Source organism: Alligator sinensis, unplaced genomic scaffold (genome assembly GCF_000455745.1).
Source record: "Alligator sinensis unplaced genomic scaffold, ASM45574v1 scaffold628_2, whole genome shotgun sequence".
Classification (NCBI taxonomy): Eukaryota; Metazoa; Chordata; order Crocodylia; family Alligatoridae; genus Alligator; species Alligator sinensis.
The window spans coordinates 3,641,246-3,666,275 of record NW_005841833.1 but is presented as its reverse complement, the minus strand read 5'-3'; the positions used below and the strand labels follow the sequence as shown (position 1 = coordinate 3,666,275).

The following is a 25,030-nucleotide window of genomic DNA, read 5'->3' as shown; positions in this document are numbered from 1 at the left end:
ATTAGTAATGAAAGGTGGTACATAATAGGCGAGAAAAAAATTGATCTAACATCAATCACCTCTCATCAGGTAACAACTTGCTCTTCTGGTCTGATGTACCACTGGGGGAACTGCACACTTCCGCAAAAACTGGAGACTGAGTTTTAAGCAGCAAGGCAGTCTGTAACATAACAGGAGTAACTTTAACAGTATATAAACAATACATTTGATGTTAAGAGTCATAGAACCATAGTCAAGCAGGGTTGGTCGGGGCCTCAGGGTGTCATCTAGTAGTTTAGCCCCTTGCTCAAGGCATGCTCATCCCTGACTCAACCATCCCAATCAAGTGTCTGTCCAACCTGCTCTTGAACATTTTCAAGGGATGGAGATTCCACAGCCTCTCTAGGTGGCCAGTTTCATTGCTTCACACGCCAGTGAGAAAGTTCTTCCTAATCTCCAACCTAAATTTCCTCTGCTACAGTCTGAGGCCAATGCTTCTAGTCTTGTCCCTTACAGCCACAGAGAAGAGTCTAATCTTCATTCCCTTTATAACCACCCTTCAGATATTTGAAGGCTGTTATCAAATCCTGTATTCTCTTCTCCAGAATTGCTTGGGTTACTGAAACAGGGTAGATTTGTACCCTGAAGTCTATTAATATTAGCAGCATAAGTATTAACGGCAGTGTGTCTTAAACTTGGTTGGTCACGTTGCATGGAATCTGTTTCCAACATCAGCAGGTGTCAAGCAGCAGTTCTTAGACTGCAATCCGTGCATTAATTATGTCTGGTCATATGGTCCTAGCTCTTCTCATTGTTCTCTTGGTCTAAAATCACTTCTTAAAAACATGAAAAATCCTATTTCGAGTAAACACTTGCTGTTGTTGCCACAGGGAAGGTGTGAAATTGTTAGTATTAAGGGAGCTTATGAAGGTTTCTTGTAAGATACCGTCATACCAGAATGTCTGAGCTAAAGTATTAAAGCAAAATTTACTTCAGCTACTGCAGCCACATGAGCGATGTCAAAATTAAGGAACTTTTTCCTAACTTAACAACTGGGTCGTAAAAATCACCAGAAAGCTAGAATTATAGGCAATATTAAACTGACTTAGTCTTTTCTTCCTAGCCCTTTTCTGATACACATAACGAAAGAACTTTGATAGAAACAACACCTGATGGCTACTGGTAACTGGGTACAACTCTAACCATGCTTTGTTCCTTATACCCTTCCTATAAAGTAACTGCTACCAGCCACCTGCTGTCAGAGACAGGGTACTGGATAAGCTGGACCTGTGACAGAGCATGGCAATTCTTATGATTAGCTGATATTTTTATGCCTCAACACCTTGGAGGCTGCATTACCAGCACAGTTCATTTTGGGTATATGTTTGAGATAATTTTTTGTTGTTTTTCTTCAGCCTACATGTTGCGTTTTGAGGCTTACTCATGAAAATGCCACTAGTAAGTTTAATATATGTGTTTAAAATCACTAATTATATCTACTGTAAAAATGCCATACCTGACTGGTATAAAGTACCAACTGTACCAGCTGAGGCATCAGTGCATCAGCCATGGTAAGAGTCTGTAAATTTGGATGCATCAGGGATGTCAGTAATACAGGAAGCAAATGACCAAGCATGGTTGCCTTAGTAACTTGTTCCAGGCCTTTTAATCTGCAAAAGTCAAGGATATACATAGGAACACTTCTTTCGTGAGTTGCCATGACCATTTTATATAAAGAAATGAGTTTCATATCTAATGAGACTGCATACATGGTTCAAACTGTGGCAGCAAATACTTACTCAAGCACATCAATAACATCTATTAACATGTAGAGAGTACATTAATATTTTTAAATCATAAATTACAAGAACCAATAAGATATGGCATGCAAGACAAATTCTGGAAGCTGAGGTGGAGGGTATCAGACTTTCAGTCAGATCAAGGCAGACCAAGGCAACGATGGGAAGATTACATAAAAACTGATCTGGAAGGGATGGGCAAAGATGTGACAAGGTGGAAAGGGACTGCAGAAGACAGGAGATGGAAGGCTCTAGTTATGGCATATAACTCTTGAGGCCTATAAGATGAGAGACAAAAACAGAGAGAAACAGAGAGAGAGAGAGAGAGAGAGAAATAGAAATAGCCAGAAGTAGAAACAATAATGGTATAAAACTGCGGCTCCCAATCTGTGGTACGTGTACCACCAGTGGTACGCAGACAAGCTGTCAGTGCTACGCGTTAACAAATTTATTATAATTACTTTATATGACAAAAATTTGCTGGTGCTACTTCAAACTTAAGGTTGAACTGAAAAATTTGCTGGTGGTACTTATCATTTTAAGTTGGTGGTGCACAACCTGTTAGAGTTTGGGAACCGCTGGTATAAAGAAATAGCCCTGTCCTCTTTCAACAACTTAATTACAAAGATACAAATACTGATAATGATAGCATCCTTTTACTGAGCCAGCCTGTCTACAAGAAGGGCAGCAGCTCACCTCTTTCAGACTAACAGGTATTTAGGCAGCTTGTCTTACCTCTGCTCTCTGTCAGAAATGTCACTGTTTATAAGAGCTGTAGTGACTTGCTGCAGCATTTCTAAGACTTCATCACATCCGGTCAGGATTTGTGTAGCAAGAGACAAAATACTGGCCTTTAACTCCTAGGTGCAAAAAGTTAGACAATGCTTAAACTCCTAGAGAATAAAACAACTGAGCCGTAAAAGGATGGATTTCCAAATTAAATAACGGTAATGCGACCTGGCAGGCCTGCAGGAGTAGCTTCATCCCAGACTTAAATTTGATTAATGCTAAGCCCAAAAGTGCTGGGAGAAACTAGGTGCATTTTACTGGATGCACATCCAGTTTCTAGAGAGGGAAGGAATCCCCAGCACATGAGAGCAGCTACTAGCCAGCCAAGGGTCTGCACCTGATGACAGAATGTCCTAGCAGGTTTGAGGATCGCTGTAGAGAGAGAAACTGAACAATGAAGACATGGATGAATAGTGAGAATGACAGACAACTGTACTGAGACATTTAGTATTTACCGAATAAGCTTGGACAGAAACAAACTACCTAAGATTGCAAGCACAAACTCCTATATAAAGCAACAGACAAACAGCCCAGCAACAGCAGTTAGTAAGATCACAGTATAACGTATGAAAACAAAACCAGTGTTGGGACAAAACTGAGAATTACTAACAACACTATTCCAGCATCAACGTAACTATAACCACAGTTTAATAAAGCTTGAACCGACAAAACCACTCTAATACCTCGATGTCATACTTCCCATGACACCCGCTGGGGTGAGAAGACAAAGGTGGGCTTTGACAAAGCTCTAAGGGTGAACAGGTCTCAAACTATTACAAAACAAGGAAGAAGGTAATTCCACATGACTTAAGCTCAAAACACACACAAAAATATATATAAATTATGCCAATTGAGTGATAGGAGTCCAAATCATTTTCTGAAAGCAACAGACGTGCATCTAAATCTCAGAAGAACTAATCTTTTTTTAATTAGTTGTTTCACAGCTATAAATACAGAAAAAGACATGTATATGCAGATGACTTCCTACATACTAATTTTCTGTCCAAAACATGCCTTGGGTACATCTACACATGTGCTTTAATGTGCATTAAAGTATCACTAAAAAAGCATTCTATTTAGTTAACGCGCATTAAAATAGGCTAATGTGCATTAAGCGTCACTTAAAAACTGTGCTATTTAGTTAATATGCAGTAAGACAGGCTAATGTGCATTTTCCTAGTACTTCACAATGGAGGGCATTTGCACACATGCTTATGCTGCAGTGTGGGGTGCTTTTAAAAGTGCCCGGCGCTGTGGCACATGCAGTTTTCTAAGTGGCAAAATGAGCATCAGTGCTGAGAAAATGATGGTGGCGCGCTTTTAAACTAAAATACGTCGGAGGTGTTTTAGTTCAAAAGTGCACTGCCACCATTTTCTGCACTCTGACACATATTTTGCTGCTTATACAACTGCATACGGCACAGTGCAGTGTGCCTCAGCTCGATTAATCGAGTCTGTTCTGATCCACCCGACCTCTGATGCACTGCAGGACAAAAAGGTATGCATATAAATGCCCGGAGATACTAGATTTAATGCACATTAACTAAAGTGCATTAATGCACATGTAGAAGTGCCCCTTAATGGCTAAATATGAACCCCTTTATAAACATTTTTAGGAGGGAGGCGCTGACAAACTCATTAAACAAACCAAGGTCAAGCAATGACATTATACAAAAACTAACCATCAATTCTAGCTGAAATATGGAACGGTATTGGCTTTCACCATGTAACGCATCAACATAACAAAACCTGACAAGACGGCACACAAAGATTCTACCAGTAAGCTGCACTGAAGACAGAAGAACTGTCAGAAGAACACTGGCCGGAGAAAGCAGTACTGGGAATAAAACTTGGTGTTTACCTGTACCTTCAATGTCTCTCCCTGCAAGGAGCTGTCACTGTCATCATTTTCATCAGGTTTAATCAATATAGTATTACTGAGAAGGTGATTCTGTACGGCCATCAGATACCGCAAGCATGAAGACGCAGCCTTTAATATAAATAAGCACATTTTACATTATCCATCTTCTTTAATCAGCACGGCACAGACAATCCTTGTGCATTTTAAAAATATGAACAAGAAACAACCAAGAAAAAAGAACAGAGCGTAAGGAAAACAATTACTTCTCTTGAACAGACTACTGCCACCGATTTACAGTGCTTTTGTTGTATCAGCAGAATTTCCCTAGTTCATGCTGAAGTGTTGGGAGCAATGGCAAACCACTGAATTTTGCAAATTAACAAATAAATGAAACATTTGAAAGGTTTACATCTTGCATTATACTTTATTTGAAAAATTGCAGCTGCAATTAAGCATTAAATATTTACACATATGTACTGTACGAGCAATGACATCTTAACAAAAGACCTCGTTTGCAGAGTTCGGCCGTAGGATCCTTGCTGAAAGGCAGGACATAATTGGTTGGCATGTAATTTATGAGGAGCACAGGGTCAATAAGGTTGAAATGAGAATTAGCGAGTTGCTACTGCAGTAAATCTGAAACACTACATATCCCAAACCTCACCCCAATTAATATTTCCCAGTCACTGCATCCTTCCATTCTGTAAGCTGACTCTAAGAATATTTATATGCATTTCTAACATTTTAAATATCAGCTTTTTCTCATCTCTTATTTCTGCACCTACAGCATTCCTCCCCTCTGTATGCACCATTTTATACGACTCTGAAAGGTTTTCTGTTTTCTATCCTATTTTGTAAATTACTTTGAAATTCTGAAGGATACTATATGAAAGTATTTTTTTAAATAACTGAAACAGCTAAGTGAAAAGAACAATGCATCAGTCCATAACCCTGCACTGTTTAAAGCAGTGTTTCTCATCCCGTAGATCATGCCCCAAAAGTAAGTAACAAGACTATAAGAAATGGTCCTGAACAAACTTTAAAAGTGGATAAATGAACTTTAAAAAAGGATTCTCCATTAAAGGAGAAAAATGTGGGAAACTGTGGCTTTTCCCTTGCAGACTGGCAGAGTTCCATCCTGCAAGGGGCTGTTTGGGGCCCCCCTGCCCCACACATTGGAGAGGGGGCAGGGGGTAGTGGGTTGGGAGTGAGGGGCACTGGGTCAGGACTGGCCACTGATGTTTACAAATGGGTCCGGGTACAAAAAAGGTTGAGAACCACCGTTTAAAGGATCATTGCACTGAAGGAATGTTACTGTTTTTCAACTGTCCTTTTCCATTTATGGGCATTTCAAATTTGTAAGATTAATCAGGTTTCATGTTTGCAACAGTATAACTTAAAGAAGCTACCTCACCTATCCTTCTGAAGGCTACATCCTGAATTAGTTATATTTCAACACACTAGGGGAAAAATGGCTGGGCTGAATAACAAGAAAAAAAAAGCTTAAGCAAATGTAACATTTTTAATCAGGTACATTTTACTTACAGGCACAGTTGAAAGAAGCTTCTGAAAGTCATCTTTAGATACAGTTTGGCACTTGGTGATTAAGACACAAGATTCTCGAACAACTATCTTGAGAATGTAGTGCAACAGCTCATCATTTAGTCTTTAACATTCAGGAAAGATAAGGAGAAGTTGATCAGGATGGATACTTTTCAAATGAGTGTAAAATCCTGACAAACCACATTACAAGTTAGGTGAAACCAACTAAATGACTTTGTATCAGAAATGCTGAAGGACTGACTTGCTAGCTAGAGCATACCATACCAAAGATGCTGGAAAATTTTCCATCTTACCATAATTCATACAAGAAAAACTAGCCCTCGCTTGGTTAAGAGAGTTCAGTGCAATGGATCTGCATTCATTTTGTTCCAGTTCTGAGGGACTCCATGATGTGAATCAGTTCTTAAAAAGAGACCTCTCCCAAACTTCAATCTTGAAGTAACTTAGTTTTGTGGCGGAAGAGCAGCATTTGTAATATGGGAATGTGGAGTGCCGTGTCAAATTATAGAATGCTATCTGCTCTATTGTAACGATCTGAGGACTCCACAAAAGGCTCCTCCAAAGCACTCCTGCAGCTCTACAGAAATCTCCAAAACTCCATTAATACCTCAAACCACCCAGAGAATTTAGCGCTTCTTAGGCAAGCGATGCAGTACAATCATACAGCTAGCAATACATCAAGTTTATAATAAAGCTCCTAATATGTACTGAAATCTATTTTTCGTAAGAGTGGCAAAGACAAGCATTATTCTAATTTACCTGTAATGATCATCATCTTCACTTCCAAATCTGTTGTTCTGAAGCTGTTCAGCTAAATTAGTCAGGATCACATCACGAAGTTGGGAGAGACCACTATTTCTCTCTCCTATAATGGAATACACATTTATGATACAGATGATGAAAACTTATAAAACAGCCTTTTATAGAAACAATATTTATTAATTCATAAAGCATCTGCTTCCCATACGCTACAGACCAACAGTAACTACTCTTATTGTTTACTGTGGTTCTCTATAGACAAAGGAACTTATTGGAAATGCCTAATTTCCTATCTTAAATTCTGAGACAACATTCCCATGCTATGCAAAACAGGATGGGACATGCTATGTGATGGAAGAGATTTTTAAACCTTCTTGATTTCAGACCAATGACCTGAACCTTTTAGGACTCAAGACACTCCACATTAGACTCAAGGCACCCCTCAGAAAATGCCACCTCTTAGCTTTCACTCATTTTTTAACTACAGAAAAATAAAATACAGATTCTTCTGCTGTAAACAACTCAGAAAGATCACAACAGGTCAGAATGGTTTTGACACTACATTAGCATATCTAACAGTGCTGATATTGGGTGGCATCCCACAACACCCTTAAAAGGATCTCACACCACCACAGGGTATACTATAGCACCCTGGTTTAGAATCACAGCTTTAGACAACTGCAAATACTCTGGTAAAGAATAATGTTTGAGACCTAAAACATCCTATGACTTCCAAGAAAATAATGATGCTGGTGGGATTGGCTAAGACCCACTAGCATTCCTAAACTGCTCTGATCCCAGAAATGGAAGAGTGTTCACCACAAAATAACACACATCTTCTATTGTGTTTTCAATTACAGGAATTACGTTCCAAAATGACAATAAGAACTTCTTACCTTCAGTTAAGACCAACTTAAGTAAGTTATTGATTTCTACTTCTCCAGGATATAGGATATTTAAACCAGAGCTAAAAAAAATAAAATAATGTCATATTGACAGCTGTTTTCTCCTGCTATTTAGAATCATAGAATTTATACTATAGAATGTATACAATACTTTAAATACGTTTTGTTCCCTAAACAGAGGATTCTCCTGCCCTGAGCCATCTGCTCCCTTTTAACTCCATGGCTGGCCATATCCAGGTAGGTTTGAAATAAAGACTCAGAATCATTAACTCATGGAAAGTCAATGAATCATATTTCAGATTTGATTCCAGATTTGTCCAAAAAAATCATGAATTCCAAGTATGAAGTACAGGTTAGTATCTTAATACCACAATGAGGAAAAGGAAGGATTTCTGGTCTTCACTGATCTGCTCTTTTCTTTATCTACCCCAAATGTTCTAAGAGATTTCCTGACCAAAGAAACATTTAAATAGTGTAACAATAACTTAATTGTTGCCCAATATCAATATATGCAGTGAACAAATCCAAAGACATTTAAAATATGCTTTTTCAAATGTATTCTCCCATGCACTTCAATGGTTGCAAACCTTGTGGAACTCTGTGGTTTGTAACTAAACCACACAGGCTGATCTTTGGAAGATTTTGTTCTCAAGCTTTGGAACACTTCCCACTTGAAAGCAGATTTAGATCTGTGAACAGAACATTTGAGACAATTTTCCTTGCCCTTGAGATGAACATTATCTTGTTTTCTTGATAGACAATTGCCTTTTTTTCCATTGTTATTGTCCTCTACTTGGCCCTGGGGCTGTTTTGACAAATCATGGAAAAGAAGTCGTTCAGCTTGAAGTTCAAGTGCAGCAGCAGCACCATCTAGCATGCTGGGGAGCTGAAACAGCTGTTTTGTGTAAGCTTTTCAAGGGCTGATGTCTCTGCAGACACACTGTGTTCACTCCCACACATGCACAGGTTTCTTGTCTCTCCTCCCTATGCGACTCGCTGGACAAATGTGCTATCCCTTCTGTAGTTTTTCAAAGTGCTCATCAACCTAGAAGCATCCTCCACAACCCACTCTGCTTGCCCTCACGCTCCTGGCCACCTCCCAACAATCTCAACTTACTTTCTGAAGCACTACTATTTACAACTAACACAAATATTACCTTCATTTTAGAGCATATGCAAATTTATACATTACAGCACAAGAAAGTCACTTCACCCATGACTGAAGTGTGGACAAATGAAACTATTATGCTGGTTTAAAAGCAGGGGTGGAATATAGCAGATTCATCTGAACTGCATTACCTCTTTCATCTGTCCTCTCATGCTAATAGGAGCTCAACTGCAATAATTTTACTCCCTTTTTCATTTAGGTAAAATTATTGTGGGTTAGCTTCCTGTATTGTGACAGACGAAACTTATTATAACTGGAAATTATAATGTAATTGCTTTGTCCATCTACAGTCATTAACTGGAATATTGCAGCTATTCAACACCGTGCACCTGATTAGGGTGAGAAAACAAAGATGCTGTAGCTAATAAAATCTACTACTGGGTTTTTAAGTAGACGTAATGTAAGCTATTACCTAATAAGTCACCATTACCACTTAATGTATCCCACTATCCAAAATACAGGCCAGATTTAAAAGATGCAATGATACTAATCTAAAATTAAATTGCTAAAGGTACAACTAAAACCTAGATTCTTGTAATAAAATTGAGGCTAGCTGTACTGTTAACCTGATTAGTTTAGAAAGCCTAGATCTGAGTAAACAGGTGATATTTACCTGATTGCTAGGCAAACCTCCTTCTGAATTTCAGAACAAATCTGGTCCTTTGGTGCCATCAGTAACTGCCACAGTAACAGGCCAGATCTTCTGACAATGTCTCTGTTTCTCTCAGTTTGGGGGCTGAAGAAAAATTTTAAAACCACCTGCAAAAACAGAAAGTTAAAAGTGAATTTTCTCTCTGCTCCAGAGAAATCCTTAAGAAAAGGATCTTTAACAGTGGCTTAATGGGGAAAAGAATTTTGAGTATTTTTGTTGCTAAAACCCTAATTTTGCACAGGATCCCTTGAAATCTGCAGCTGCGTCAGGAATTAGATCCAAAATCTCCTGAGTTTCAGGCTAGCAGGTTAACAAGACAAGCCATCTTCCTACCCCTTGCACTTCCTACCCTCTGGTACCTTTCCATTCTGCAAAATGGGGATAAGTATTTGCTTCTCAGAGTCCTAATTTTAGGCTGGAAGACATTATAGAAACACAGAGAAATACAATGTCAATTTTAGGTCAATGTCCATTAGCTTTTTTTACTTGACAAATGTCACCATTCCTTTTCTAAAAAAGCTTACTTTTTAGCCTGCATTCTCGAAGATCTCCTTTAGAGAGCTGATTCTAAATATATGGGAGATTATTTTATACCTGAAAGACAACAAGGATGCAGCGTATAATGCAAGTGTCTCCATTAACCATGGCTTTCTCCATGATGTCACAAATACTGCTGAGATGGTGTGCTTCAATTGGATGTTGCTTGCCCAAAAAATTAGTTATTGGGAGATTGTTACTGGCTGCAAGCAGATTGAGTTGGTGGATGCACATGGCACCAACATGGTGCAGTAACTGGTTGATAACCTCATTTGTGGTTATAGCGTCGCCTACAAGGAAAATCAAATTTCAATACTTCTGTGAAATGTACACCCACATTTAAAATACATTACAAAATCAGTATCAGCATCAGGCCAATGCAGCAGCGTTTCTGTTACCACCTGCATGAAAGGCAAGGGATTTCTGTGCAATATTTTTAAACTTTAAAGACAGTAACAACCTGATATCTTTCAAACACACATGCAAAAACATCTTTTTCTTCAGTGAGATCAAATAATTTTGTCCAATAAGTATAACCACTTTTGCATGAAGCAGTATGTTGTGACTTTCTAAAGAAAGTCTGTTTAGCCATTTATTTGAATTTACAGTATGTCACTGTAAATTCATTTACATATTTCACTTGCACCTTACACAAAGTGCTTATGGTAGGTTTACCTCACCTCTGGGCTCTGTAATGATATGGCTAACTCCTAGTCTCTGACAGACATAATGGAAAGCTTGGTTTCCAGGATTACACCATTGATCAATATAGTCATTAGAGCACGTCCATATCATGTTATTCATAGTATCATAACATGCACCTGCGAAGAGAAAAAATAAATACCTGTATTAAAAATTATCTGACTATAGCAAATTCTATCATAATATTTTCCTTTGAAGAAAACTGAAATATTGCTATATCTGATATTATGCCCTCAAATCTATTACGTGGCACACCAAGCTACTTAAAAATAATAGCTGAGAGTAACAAAATGTTAAAAGAATTTTCCTAATGTTATCAAAGCATACCCTTCCTCTGCTCTCAGAGAAACATGTTAGTTCTATATTTAGTATTCCACCATGATCTTATCACTCATTGCTTGCTACCATTTGCAGTCAACTGAAAAGTTGGGGCTGTATCAGATGCTGCTGTTCTCAAGAAAAAAAAAATGAGATAAAATGGTTTCAAAATTCCTTTTCTACAACCCTTCACATACTCACTAATTATTCACATACTACATACTTATAGGAAAAAGAGAACAAGAAGATTTAGAACAAAAATTTTTCTATTATTCTTTTCTGTTAGGATCAATGTTTTTGCTCACTCCTGAAGCTGGCACGTTACTTATATATTGTATAAGAAATAGAACCAGGAGAAATGAGAACCAGGATCTTCCTCCAGTATGTCTTGAGTTTTCACTTCACAAATTCTTGTCTGTATTTAGACTTTTACAAAATTTAAACAATTCATAAATCTGGGAGCTCATAAATTGCTTATGAGGCATGGCCAACTGACACGAAATTAGGCAGAAAATGGGTTGCTACAGTACTGTTTGGTTCCCATAAAATGTATCTATTTATTACCAAGTCCGGGTACTAGGGCCCCACGTCCAAGTGAGCTTCCTGCAGCATCAATGAGATCTGCTCGGCTTGTGAACTGCCCATCCGAAATATTGAACACCAAACTAGAAGCAAGGACTTGGGAGAGAAGAAAAAAAAAGTCTCCAATTAATCTCTCTGAAGGTCGTCATATTAATTACAGGAGTGAGTTTTCTTAAATATGCCAGAAACACAACACACTTACTTTTCAGTGATGACAAACCACTTGAACCACCGAACAGTGATCGTGTAGCAGAGCTGCCTGATCCACCTGGCGGTGGGACCAACATCACCAAATACGTTCCACATGTGTAAATGGGAGTTTTTCGTAACATTTTTAGTGGCAACCCACAACTAGTGTTGGCAGCTGAAACATTAAATAGAAACTACAGTAAAAAAACTTGTTTGTCTGAACAATTAAATATGTAGAATATAATAGGTGGCAAGACTTATAGGCGTTGGTTCTGGAATTTAAATCAATTCGTCAGAAATACTGATTAGCAACATTTGTGCAGTATTTGGAAGCAGCTACTAGACCCTAAAGATCCTTCGTAAATTAGGTGTTAATCCCTAAGAGAGCATACATGGTTTCAGATGTATTTTTCAATACAATTTAGAAAAAAACACAACTTTAAATATGAATAAGAATACCGAGTCTTAGTTTCCACTCCACCCTCTCCATAAAAACCTAGCCAAAAAACGAAAACAAGTACCTAACATAGAGACATCTGCCATATGGACTATAAGGCGATAAAGTACTCGGGGCAATATCTTAAAGCCAGAAAAGTTTTTAAAGACAAGAGGCCCCCTGGGATTCATCATCACTTTGCCTTAATACATCCTCTACATCTATTACCCAATAGTAAGCTAACCACCCAGACAAGCAGGTTAGAATGAAGCTGCCTCCAAAAGATGATCCACCCTTCCCCAAGCATTATCTATTTGGGGTTCACTCATGAGCAACTCAGAATTCTCTTTCTACAACACTTCAATCCACTCCTTAGCCAAATAAGATCCTTTTAAAGATCTCCACATATCTTCTTTTTCTATACCCGGACACACAGACTGTAAGATCTGTACAAACTTTAAGAAAATATTTACAGAAAGTATTGTATATCCCACTCAAGCTTCTAGCTTTCCAAGTACTTAAGGGGTAGCTGGATCTATGAAGTATTTAAAAGTTCAGAACTTTATAATGATCCAATGTTAGTCAGTGAGTCCAGGCCCCCAGAGCATCTTTGGGACAGGAAGGGAACTGTTTAAGACCTAACTAAAATCTTGCCTGGGGGAGATGCTTAAAAAAAATACATCAAAAGCCATGAAAGCAATAAATATACCGGTTTGGTCAAGGAATCTTATTAAAACAATCCTAAATTATTAGTGTCAAGTTCATAACAAAGTAATGTTGTAATATTAACAATACATAAATATTTTATACCAACATCCATATACTTGCCACTTCATCAGTAATAATATAGGACACTATCAAAGAAGAGAAATTCCACCACAGCCCCAAAATGAATAGGGTATGATAGAAAAGCTTTGAATGGGAATGATACCTAGATGCCTCAAACAGAATGGAGTATCGCATTTGAGCATCTCTTGCTCAAAATGTATTTATACAAGCTTAATGAAATTTTACAACATACACACTGTCACTTGCATAAAGTATTAAGAATAAGATTAACTGTTCTCACACAGCGTCCACCGAGTGATGCAATATCAAAATTCATTTTGAAAGCCTCTGACATCAAACAACCAGAAGCAGCTTATTTAGGATTTTCTGCAGTATCCTATTCCTAGTGAGAATTAATGATGCCATAACAGAAGTAATTCACTATGCTATCATTTCAGATCTGTCAGTGCTTTAATTACGAACCACTGTCTAGAAATAAAACATTTATTTGAAAAAAATGTCCTTTTATATTTCTTGGAGGATTTTTTTTAAGGCTCTCTACCCCAGTATACTACAAATGCCATTTTTGACTGCTTACAGGATACTTTCTGCATCTAGCTTGTTTTCCCCTTTCTCCCATTTTCAGCCCAATTTCATTAACCCCCCCATGGGATACAGGTTCACTATCCTGGCAATTAAACTCTTCCTTCACTTTTTTTCTCCATATCCAAGCCTGTCAATTTTCCTTCTACAACAGTATTGCCAAAATCTGTCCTTTCTTCTCTCTACCCATAACCAACGTTTTGTCCAAACCTTGTTAGAATCAGATACGTAACTATTCAAATGTCCTTTGTCATGTCCATTAGGGGGAAGAGGTGATCATCACATGACTTCAGTCAACTCAGAAAGTACTTCCTAAGCTCACAGACCTTGCTTACCACTCCAATCAGGCTTCGGCCCTGCTCCAATCCCTTCCCATGCTTTACTTACTCATCCACATAACAGCGGGTAGCTTTGTCCTTGAAGACATATACATAAGGAGAAGCTCACTGCTAAAACTTATTTGCTGAGAGAATAAGCAAGTCAGTTCTGTCTAAAACACATCTTTCCCACATGTGTGTAACAGTATCGGTTTTATTTCAGGATGTTCAGTCTTCATATGTATCTTCTGGATTTTGAAATTTTCAGTTAAGTAAATTTCATATAACCTATGGAAAGTTTACAGGATGCAGTGGCAAAAACATTTTTCCATCTACTTCAGGATGTTTGCTGTAATGTCAACACAAAGGGAGATTGAGGCCTTTCAAGAGTAATTTAGGGGTGATCTGCAGTGCAAATTCATTTGGTATTTTCCCTACTTTTCTACAATTATTCCTTTTAACAAAATAAGCAACTAAACAAATTACCTCCAAGTTGCCCTATATAAGTGCTTCTCAAATAAGAAATTATATTTTCTCCACTGCAGTATGTTATGTTAAACATAATGCTTAAAAAGCCAATGCAACCTGAATTGTACTTAATCTTGAAATAGTTGTACTGAAACTGTGGGACTAAGTGACAAGAAAGGTACCAATCAATGTGATTAAGGGGGGGCAGAACTGAGCCATTCAAGAGCATAGCTTCAATAACAAGATGTTGGGTTTACAATTATAGCTCCTGTTATTCAATGCTCAGCTTCTGTCCACTACCAGAAGCTTAATTCATATTAATACGAACTACATTTTTTCTACTAGACTTCTGAGTGTTAACCATCTGCATCAAAGTACTTTTATATAAATATTTCAAAGTTATCTTTGCAAAGAAATTAACACAGCTCAAAAATATTTTAATACTCTTGTAGACAAAAAACAATATTGTGTTGGACAGCAGTTGAAAAGAAACTAAATATAGACACCATACACACGGGTGTGCAAGATATGGTATGTACAGAATTATTTCTCTTGCCACATACAGTAGTTCTTAAAATGATGTGTCATTGAAAACAAATGTGCTAAACACGTAAAACGATAGAGAACATTTCTAACCTGCTTGATCTTCTTTCAGGGTATTGGAGATGGTAGAGCCAGTTAGTGCAGCCAGTGTTGCTGATGGGGAGGCTCTGTATCTTGAAAGCCTACTCAGAAGCATTTCATTAATACTCTTTGCAGACTCTCCCTCTTTTCTCATCAGTATGATGCGTTCCTGTAGAGGATTTGCTATGCATACACCATTTTCTACCTATTCAAATGAAGAAAAAAGGTCTTTAGATATAAAAATCTTTAAGATAAAGGAGATAATAGATCACATCTGGGTGTGAACACTACGTGGGATAAGAACTTCTTGCAAAAATTATTTAACAAGGTAATTGCTGTAAATATCTAGACAGATTTATTCTGATGATGATGTAAAACCAACATTCCTGAATGTAATACCTTTAATCCTTTGGAAAGCAGAACTGTTAGTCTATTTTCCATAGCAATAATTAATTTCTAGACATTTATCTATAATTATACAAACCCTTATTTTTAGGGTATATTATATGAGATTTTTTTTAATCATTAAGTTTGAGAAGAAAGGCCTCTCAGTCATGCACAATGTCAAAAATCTGAAGGGAAAGTGTCCCTTTATTAAGTAGTTTGGGATAATATGGAGAAGGCCTACAACTAGAAGGTTTTACTGCTGTACAGCAAAGAACTGGCAACACCACCAAATGATAAGCAGGGCTTTTGTTGGGAAAGATGCCATTTTGATAAATATTAGCGTTTTATACAGCGTTGAGACAGGAGTGTTACACTGTTAACATTTCCTTTGCATACAAAGGGGCTGTTGAAAGGAAAAGAAATCCAAACTCTAGAGATCTCCAAGAAGTGTAATTTTTTTGAAAAGCATTTAGATTTACTTAAAAGCCAGTGATTGACAAGTTCGGTTACAAAGTGAATTATGCAGCTTTGCATATACATGACTTCTGTGAAAACAATCTATTTATTTTATTTATTGTGTTACAATGGAATAAAACCAATCTGGAATAAACAACTTTTGATGCATATTTCACATTTATATTGTTATTTATTTCAGCATGAAATGAAGCAAGAACAATGATAGAAATATATTGCACATACTATACAACTGTTATGCTAGCATGCCCTTTAGAGTACAAAACTTATAGCTTGACTTTGTTTTGTTCAATAGTAGTTATTTGCTGATAATATTTTTATTCCTTGTTAGGTTACAAATATTAGCACTTAAATCCATCATTTCCCTGTCTCCTAACTTCACTAAACGTTGGCATTTTAAAGTGCTACTCATGTCATCAAATTAAGACAGAGTAAGAAAGCAGTTGCAAAGTATATTTAAACTAAACTTACTATGAGTTCAAAAATGTCCATAAAGACAGAGTGTCCCTTTGGTGTTTTTTCATTGAGGCTCGCAGGAGACCAAATCCAGTAGAAATAGGTACCATCTGAAGAAAGATGCACGGTGGTCATAGTACTGCCAACTGGGAAGTGATTTACTGGCATTGGGATTATTTGACATACCTACAAGTACAGTAGGAAAGCAAGAAAAAAGGAGAGTCTTACCAGTTCACATTTCACAGTCTGTTCTTAAGTCTAGCAGCATATATCAAAAGGGTGTTTTGGTATTAGTAGCAAGGCTTGTTAGGCTTATTTGTGCACTTTTAATTATTGGTTAGTTTGAGGGGTAGCATATGTTTGCCTACTAGAAGTCCGTGCTAGCAAGACATCTAAATAAATATCCATCTACAATAAACAAAAAGTCACTGGTTTCAAATTGCAGGAAACGCACACACATTTTTCTAATGGTACCATACAAGTACTAACAGCTTTGTGCTTTCCCCTACTTTTCCAAAATGTTAACTTCCAGAATCCAAATGCTGAGTTTGAGGAAACTCACTGAATGCAGTTAGAAACAACGAAACAATTTATTCTTTTATTTTTTACTAGAATTTCTTTAATCCACAACAGGAAAAAAATTCCTTTAACCATGTTGAGAGAGAGAGAGAGAGAGAGAGAGAGAGAGAGTGTAGCTGGTCTGCAAAACACAGATTCTGGAGAGTAGCAAAGATTCAAACTATTCTTACACTAGAGGGAAATGGAAGTGTCTGAGAGTTTTGCATCCTCTAAAACTATTTGATTTCTCACCAAAAATCCATTTTTCTTTGCCTGTGTTCTGCTACTACTAGTTTGTGGTCTGTATGCACAAGTACTGTGACACCACAGATGGCCTGTGAGCTGTCATATAACTCTTTCAGTGAGGAGCTACAGGTAAAGTTTCATAAAGGGGAATAAACAGACTGAGCATAATGGAACTAGACTAAGTTATAAATAACTATGACAAATGAAAAACATTTTTACCATATTATTATTTTGAAACAAAGACACAGGTTTTTCTTTTTCTTTCTCTCTTTTTTTTTTTTTTTTTTTTTTACCTGAAGGGTATGCTGATCAATGACCTGGAAAAGGGAGTGAGGTTTATTATCAAAGGAGACAGGACGATGAAGAAGTTTGCCATTGCCAAAAGCAACCCAGCCAGCCTCCAGCTCTTCATTACGACAATATACAAAGCCTCTGGAAAAAAGGATGGTAGGATGTTAAAACCTTTAAATATGCTACATCTTTTAAGAACTGTCCCGAACTCCTCCTGACCCTAGCTACAGATTCATGTATCTAAATATTTAGTGCTGTAATGCTGGTTTTACATTTCAAGAATTATAAGCAATGAAAAATGAATACGTAAAACGAGTCACATCTGAACTAGTTATTTGTATAGTAAATTCCATAACTAGAAACCAGTTTGCAGTTAAACTAACTACAGCTTTCAATATGTTAACAAAAGCATAATAAATTATTGCCTAACTTGGATGGTGCTTAACAGCAATAATTATCAGAGAGGAAAACCAGTGACAAAATCTGATTCCCTGAAAAAATGGTTTAATAATAATAATAAAAACATTAAGATACTTAGCACATCTCATTTCCTTTAAAAAGATTTATCTTGACAGGATAAAAAATGAGCAGAGGAAGAAATATCACAAAGTGAACATTCAGCTCTGCTGTGGCTTACCGTAAAGTACCATGTAATCCAGATCCTAATTTGCTTATTCCTCTGCCCACTGAATTAGTTGTATAAAGATAGAGTCCATCTGCTGCAAGACAGCGCCCTAAATCTGCATCTGAAATGGGAAGGAAATGATCAGAGACCTTTAACAGGCAACACAGCCATGACGATCATGTCTGTTACATTCAGATCAATGACTGAAAACCTATGGGAGACTCTCCTCTACACTGATCAAAATTAGTATTGTTGTTTTTATACATAGTTATTCATCGTGTATTCCTTCTCACTCAGTATGAAAAAACCAGGCATCTAGCACATGTATTTCACTATTTCTTATTTCTAGGTTACCTTTTCACCCCAAAGTTGCAGCCTCAAATCCCAGATGGCTCTTGGTTCAGAGCTGAGGCCACAGTTATCGTATACACAGATATACAGCTCATAGACTTTACTGGTTGCAGACTTCTAAATCAACAAATATAGTGCAAGCTGGATGGTTGCAGTTAACTGTGCTTGGGAAGCAGGACCTGTTCAACAGGACTAACTGTAGATGGAAAATGCTTCATCTTCATTAACAAAATCTAAAATTATTCCTTACACTACATTTTAGCATTTTCTATTAAAGGGCAGAAAGGAGTGGAGGACCATTTTCTTTTATTTTCTTGACAAGAATGCAATTCTTCTTTCCAGAGCAGTGGTTCTCAACCTTTTTAGACTCAAAGCACCACTCAGAAAATGCCAGCTTATTTTTCACTCATTTTTTGACTACAAAATAATAATACACTATTTCTTTTGTTGCAAAGAACTCAGGAAGACCACAACAACTCAAAATCTTTTTAATGCTATCAATTCCTATTTGAAATCTCTGGGTTTATCTTGTGAATGGTGTTTGTACACCCAAGACTGCTAACACTGTGTGGCACCTCATGGCCCTCTTGAAAGCATCTCAAGGCACCCCAGGATGCTGCAGCACCTTGGTTGAGAATCACTGTTCTAGGGTGTCACAAGAGGCTACTGCTGTTCATATATCAGTACCAAAAGGGAAGAACACACCTACGATGTATTAACATACAAACTTTCCTGCTCAAGACCACCCCTGCTGCTTAAAACACTGTTTGGAGCTTTGTGAAGAAGTGTACAGTACCCCCATACAGTTGTAACATCATTACTGATGCAACTCACTTTTTCTCTTTATAAGTAACCATTTGTTCCTCTGATGTTCGTTAAACTGAGAAAGATTTTTGATCAAGGAGGACCTCATCTCTAACATGTTTTTTCTAACTGTCAGCTACAAAAATACGAAATTCGAAGTAAAGGGGGAGGAAATGCAGAAAAATGTGATTCACTGTTGACTACTGAGGCTAGGGACCTACCAAATTCACAATTTTGAGATTTTTGTGGAAACCATGGATTTGGAAGGTCCCCTGTGAAAAAGTGTGAAATTGGCAGCGAGCGGGAGGGGGAAAAAAAAAAAAGAGAGAGCGCGCTGCAAAAACAAAAGGGCAGAAGGCCCTGCGTCCTCAAGTAAGAGGAAGGGAGTTTGGGGAGCGGGGGGGAGGGAAAAGAAATGTTTGCAGCAGAGTGTAGCTACCCTGCAACACTCCACTGTGAAAATGGAGACCACCTCCCCGTTCAGACCACCAGCTTTTTTGTAAATACCATGTATTAGGTAGGTTTCTAACTATGGCACACACTATATAAAAACAGGGATATTAAAAAAAACAGTCTATTTAATGTATTTGTGTGCCCTGCATTATGGATTCAGAAACAGAGAATCTAGGCTTTCATTAAAAAATAAAACATTCTGGCCCTCATGGCTGCCAATTTAACTGTCTACACATGAACAGAGTGCAAAACCAATACTGTCATCTTCCTGAGTTTGTACTATATACCAATGCAGCAAAATAACAGTGTGGGTAGCCTTGTAAAATTAGATCCCTGACCATGAAAGTAAATTTGGAATGTGCAAGATGGAAAAATGACAGCTAAGCTAGCCATTTTACTGTGCAAAGGTGGAGCTTTGCAGATAAAACAGCTGTCTGCCCATTTCTGTAGGGCCCATTTATGCTCACTTCTGAAAATGTGACCTGTGCGTCCCATCTGATTGCAGAGTGCTCCAGTTTTCTGTCATTTGATATATACTGTGACTGCTTTTATGCTGTTGACTAGAAGCAGAAAGCACTTTCAGATTCTAAAGATTTAAAAGCACCATATCATTCCAAAACATATCTTTCATTCCCTCCACGGATCCTGTCCTAGTTGTAAAATAACTCACCTTTGTTTTCAGTGCCAGAACCACTGTTGGCATCAGGTGCAGGTAACATATCTTCAAACCCCCAAGACACTATGTGTTTTCCTCCCAACAAACAAGAGGGAGATCCAGGTCCCCCTTCTAAAAGCAGCAACCTTTAAACAACAGAGGATATAATGTAAGTTACGTAAAGAAAAATTTCAGTAAAACTATGAAAGCAACAATTAACCAGCTCAAAAGCTAAAGATAAAAACATTTTTAAAGGTGAAAATCTTCATGTCTGAGTTCATATTAAGCCATTCTAAGGAAATTTCAATGGTTTAATTAGCCTTTTAGTATTGTCTTTCTGCAAATTGACTGGATTTTGATCTTTCCAAGAGCTTTCAATTTTCATTGAGTTAAGCCATTTAGCTACATTTCAGGATGGACATTTTATCTTCATGAACATCTGCACATTTTCAAAGTTGATACAAAACACTAAATTACTACCTACCTGTATAATACATCAGCCACAGGCAGGGATCCCAGATCAGTCTGTTTCTGCAACAGATGTACTGTATGAACAAAGGTTTTCAGCGATCCCCTAGGAGAAGAATAAAACTAGGGATTAGTTTGTTGAAAAGAGAATGAATATGCACACAAGGCAGCTCTCAAAGGAAAAAAACCAGACAATTAGAGTATAATGTCCACCAGTGCAAAATCTCAGTGAGGGTTCTCTTTCTCACACAGAGAAAGCTTCTCAGTTTGCATCCTTCACCTGGATGATCTCTGTCTCATATCGGAGGTGGCAACCGTCAAGGATGGGAATGTTAGTTATCGGACAGCCATAACCTCAAAGCAGCTCCATGAACAATACGCAAGGAAAGACTTCAAATGGGGAAACTTCAAATGCTTCTTCTACATCTTCTCCTATAGGACTGCCACATTTACATATTTGGTTAATCTGATGAAAGATCCTTACACGTTCAAGTACATCTGGTTCCCCCAGGAATAAAGTTAGATTATCATCAACTAACAATGGTAGGGCTAAAGATGGCCAGTCAGCTATGAGCTGACAATATTTTATTATTTAGATCAGTTAGAATTGGCTGAAATTTTAAAAATCTATTTTTAAGGGCATGTTTATAATAACTTTTAAATAGGAATTCCTATTTAAATACGAATCTGGCATTCCTTCAAATATCCTGCTCTCTGTTAAAGAGAGCAGAATATTTGAAGGAATTAAGGCATGACATCCTCCTGAAAGGATTAAAAGTCACTTTACTGGAGAAACTTGTAAAAGTTTGTCTCTTGAAAACTGAGTCTCCATGATAGCTCAACTTCAAATTGTACTTTTTGTTGATTAGTAAATTGTAGAGAGAGAGAGTGTGTGTGTGTGTGTGTGTGTGTGTGTGTGTGTGTAGTTGGAGCTCCTAATGGTGAATACATTTTTCTGGAATTAAAAAAAGACTTCTTTTTTAATAGACATTTTATAGGTTCTGATAAAATTATGAGATGAGTATTAAGGGATTGCTTTGTTTCAAAATTTTAAAACTCTTATTGAGCATGAAAGAGTTGACTGTGCCCTAGTTGTGATAATATTCAGATGCAAATGCACTGAGTGTTTCTGAAGAACTGCAAATAATTAAGTGAAGAGATTTTTTTCCCCTAGATGATTTCTTTTGCTATGGGTATCTTTGGGTTTTTCCCTCATAAATGGCCATTCTACTGTTTGTCTTTAATGCTTCCCCACAGGCTTTGGGAGATGTCCCTGGTGCCAGTTATTTCAAACTGCTAATGTATGCATTTTTTTTCTTTTATAAGATGGGAAAGCCTCCATCTAGGGACTTCTTGAGATGCTTAATTTTATTTCCCTCTGAAAACTTCAGTGGGTCATTCAAAAATTAGGTCTTATATTCTTAGGAAAATGAAGCCCCCAAGATTGGAAAAGGGAATCTCAATGAGAATCTCCTCTTAAAACAACTTTCATATGGGTGTGTTTAGTGCATGGAATTATTTTGAAATGTAAAAAAACCCCTGACTTTTGTAGGTAAATGAAAGAGATCTCAAAATACTATATTACACTGTAGGTAAAGTAATACAAATCTGTTGAGAAAGATCTGCGTTTCTGTTTTTTCACTTAAAACTGTGTTTCCTTTACAAACTGAACTGAATTAACAGTATTTCAAAGTTTTTTGAGAACTGTCATCTTGGACAGAAAGAAATAAACTGAATATGATAAATGAGGCTGTGTTATACCCCTCCTGTTTGGGTCAATAAATTCTTGCATTCCAAAGTCATGTTTAAAAAAATAAATATTCCTCGCTTATCAGTTTAATTTAATCTACCCAGGATAAACTTGACTGAATACCTTGTATATAAGGCAATTTCCAAAGTAGAAGAGTTTGCAAAATACAGTAAAACTATATGAAGTTCATCATTGACTTCAGTGGACATGCACATCAATAGGTCAAACTACTAGGGCCAAATCCAAATCGAATCGGACAACCCTTTAATTTCTCCAAATCGAATCGGAACCCTCCGAATCGATTCAGAGAGATTCAGACACAGACACAACTTTAAATGTTTTTTCTACATACCTCTGGGTAGCAGGAGGCTCATAAATGCAGAAGCACTTCTGGTCCACTTCTGGGTCCACTGGGGAGCGCGCTGGGGGACACTGCCCCCCCCCCCCCATCACCCAGCCCAGCAACCGGTGCCTCCTGGGTCTGGGGGAGGGGAAGGGGAAGAGGAGAGGGGCACATGGGGTCCCCCCATGGCTGATCGCCAAGCCAGGGGTGCATGCGGGGGGCACGCCCTGCACGCTCCCCAGCAGACCTGGAAGTGGACTGGAATACTTCCGGCCCACTTCCAGGTTTGCTGCCAAGCACATGGAGGGCCCCTCCCACTCCTGTGGGACGTTCCATCCGCCCTACCATCGCAGCTTTCACAAGCTGCACTCGTACCTTGAGGTACGTAGAAAAAAACATTTAAAGCTGTGTCTATGTCTGAATCGCTGATTCTCCGAATCAGCATCAAATCTTCAGATTCGGCCTAATCGAATCAGGGACAGTGATCCAAATCAATTAATCAAATCACTGTCCCTGATTCAGGCCAAATCCAAATCAAATAGGGCCCGCTTCGCACACCCCTACAAACTATAGCAGTCTTTTTTCAGATTCAGTGTTGAAGAAATCTAGTACAACAGTACCTGATAACATTCCTCTCTCCATGTGTTAGTTTCTATTCTGAGAGACAGTTTTCTTTGGGTTAAAACTCTACTTTACCACTTTATTCAGAGTCAAAATGGTAGACAAGGTCTCAGCTAAGAAATAACTTTAAAAAAAATAGTTTAGGCCAAGATTTTCATAATTCGCTATTGATTTGAGGTGCCCACCTTGAGATGACTTGGTTCTCAGAAAGGGATGAGTGGGATTCCAATAAATAAATGACGGAATAAAAAATAAAAATCACTAGTTACTTTAGAAAGTATCATTAAAGAATTCTTACCCCCCCCCCCAAAAAGAATCAGAATATCTTTCCTACTCTGAGACCCTCCCAAGGTCCAGTGGCAACTGACTGAGAACGGCTCTACTGCAATTTAAGGCAGAGTATCACTGACACAGACACAGAGGCAAGCTGCCCTCCACACATCCTTGAAGCTACAGAACCAGGGAGGCAAAGCATAAAGGAGAGAGAGAGAACTCTTTTACCATGGCCTCCCCTTCAAAGAGATAAAAAAGATGAGGAGAATGTTTCAAACCCTGTTTTGATCATTCCTACAAGAGGACTCACTATAATGAAGGAAACCCACAAACATATTATTCAGTTATAACCTAAAACCTTCTATGTCTATGCTCAGTATCAATGGTTAATTCACTAAATTCATTTTTCACAAGTATTTTTAATATTAGGAAACTGAAGGCTAATGTAAAATAAAATGTATTTCATTCAGCAGTAGGTAATTTTTTTGTGATTTCTTAGCTGTTCTAATAAAAGGTATCATCTCTGAACCAAGAGTTCTAGAGTTTTACATTTCTTTCAGCAGTAGGAGCACATAACTTCTGGTACAGTTTAGCACAAACGCATACTATCAACATCAACCATACTGAGCTCAATTCACATTTTTCTCACCTTGCACAAGCCAAGGCAACCAGGGCAGCAGCTGCATTTTCTTTCTGCTTATATGGAATCTGCTGGCCTGTCGCAGAAGTGTCCTCCAGCCAGGAACAGAGCAGTGATTCTATTCCATTAAGACAGTCAGCTGGTTCCTTAGTCAAACTCAAAGGCTGGCAGTCCCGAAGGCAATTCAATAGCACCTCAGCAGTTATGTTACAGAGAGAAGGGTCTGTTCTACTTTGAGACTGAATGAGAGGAAAGACCAGTAAGAGCCCCATTCGGGAAGTAAATGGTGCCTGCTCAGGTTGCTGTAACAAGCCCTGACGTTTAAGCAAAGCCAATGTTTCTTCATCCCCAGAGCTTTCCCGTTCGTGCTGCTCCTCCAAGGCGAGCTGGCGCTGGGCATTCCAGAGTCCGCGCAAAGCATTTAAGCGGTATTCAAGAAGTCGGGCATACGCGTTGCTCTGGTTTCCACATACAGAACGTAAACGCTCAGCTAGTTCTGTTGGATTCTTGGTTTCAAATGTTAGTATCTAAAAAAAAGAAGAAGTTCACATTTACTAGTGCGACTCAAAAAGCAAAGTCAAACATATCCATGGAATACAACTTCTACATATAAAAC

At 37.9% G+C, this 25,030-nt stretch overlaps 1 protein-coding gene across 1 annotated transcript in view; it reads right to left on the bottom strand.

The window, feature by feature from the left end:
• Positions 1 to 24,826, bottom strand: part of HECTD4 (HECT domain E3 ubiquitin protein ligase 4) — a 74,632-nt gene extending 49,806 nt beyond the window's left edge. The window contains 19 exon segments of the mRNA XM_025198721.1: positions 60 to 160; positions 1,496 to 1,649; positions 2,514 to 2,638; positions 4,429 to 4,557; positions 5,974 to 6,094; positions 6,751 to 6,856; positions 7,647 to 7,717; positions 9,437 to 9,582; positions 10,070 to 10,302; positions 10,693 to 10,833; positions 11,597 to 11,710; positions 11,817 to 11,978; positions 15,032 to 15,224; positions 16,352 to 16,522; positions 17,434 to 17,572; positions 18,069 to 18,177; positions 20,335 to 20,465; positions 20,804 to 20,893; positions 24,424 to 24,826. Of these exon segments, the coding sequence (XP_025054506.1) occupies positions 60 to 160; positions 1,496 to 1,649; positions 2,514 to 2,638; positions 4,429 to 4,557; positions 5,974 to 6,094; positions 6,751 to 6,856; positions 7,647 to 7,717; positions 9,437 to 9,582; positions 10,070 to 10,302; positions 10,693 to 10,833; positions 11,597 to 11,710; positions 11,817 to 11,978; positions 15,032 to 15,224; positions 16,352 to 16,522; positions 17,434 to 17,572; positions 18,069 to 18,177; positions 20,335 to 20,465; positions 20,804 to 20,893; positions 24,424 to 24,686 (2,699 nt within the window). The 5' untranslated portion in view covers positions 24,687 to 24,826.
• Positions 24,827 to 25,030: the final 204 nt, after the last annotated feature.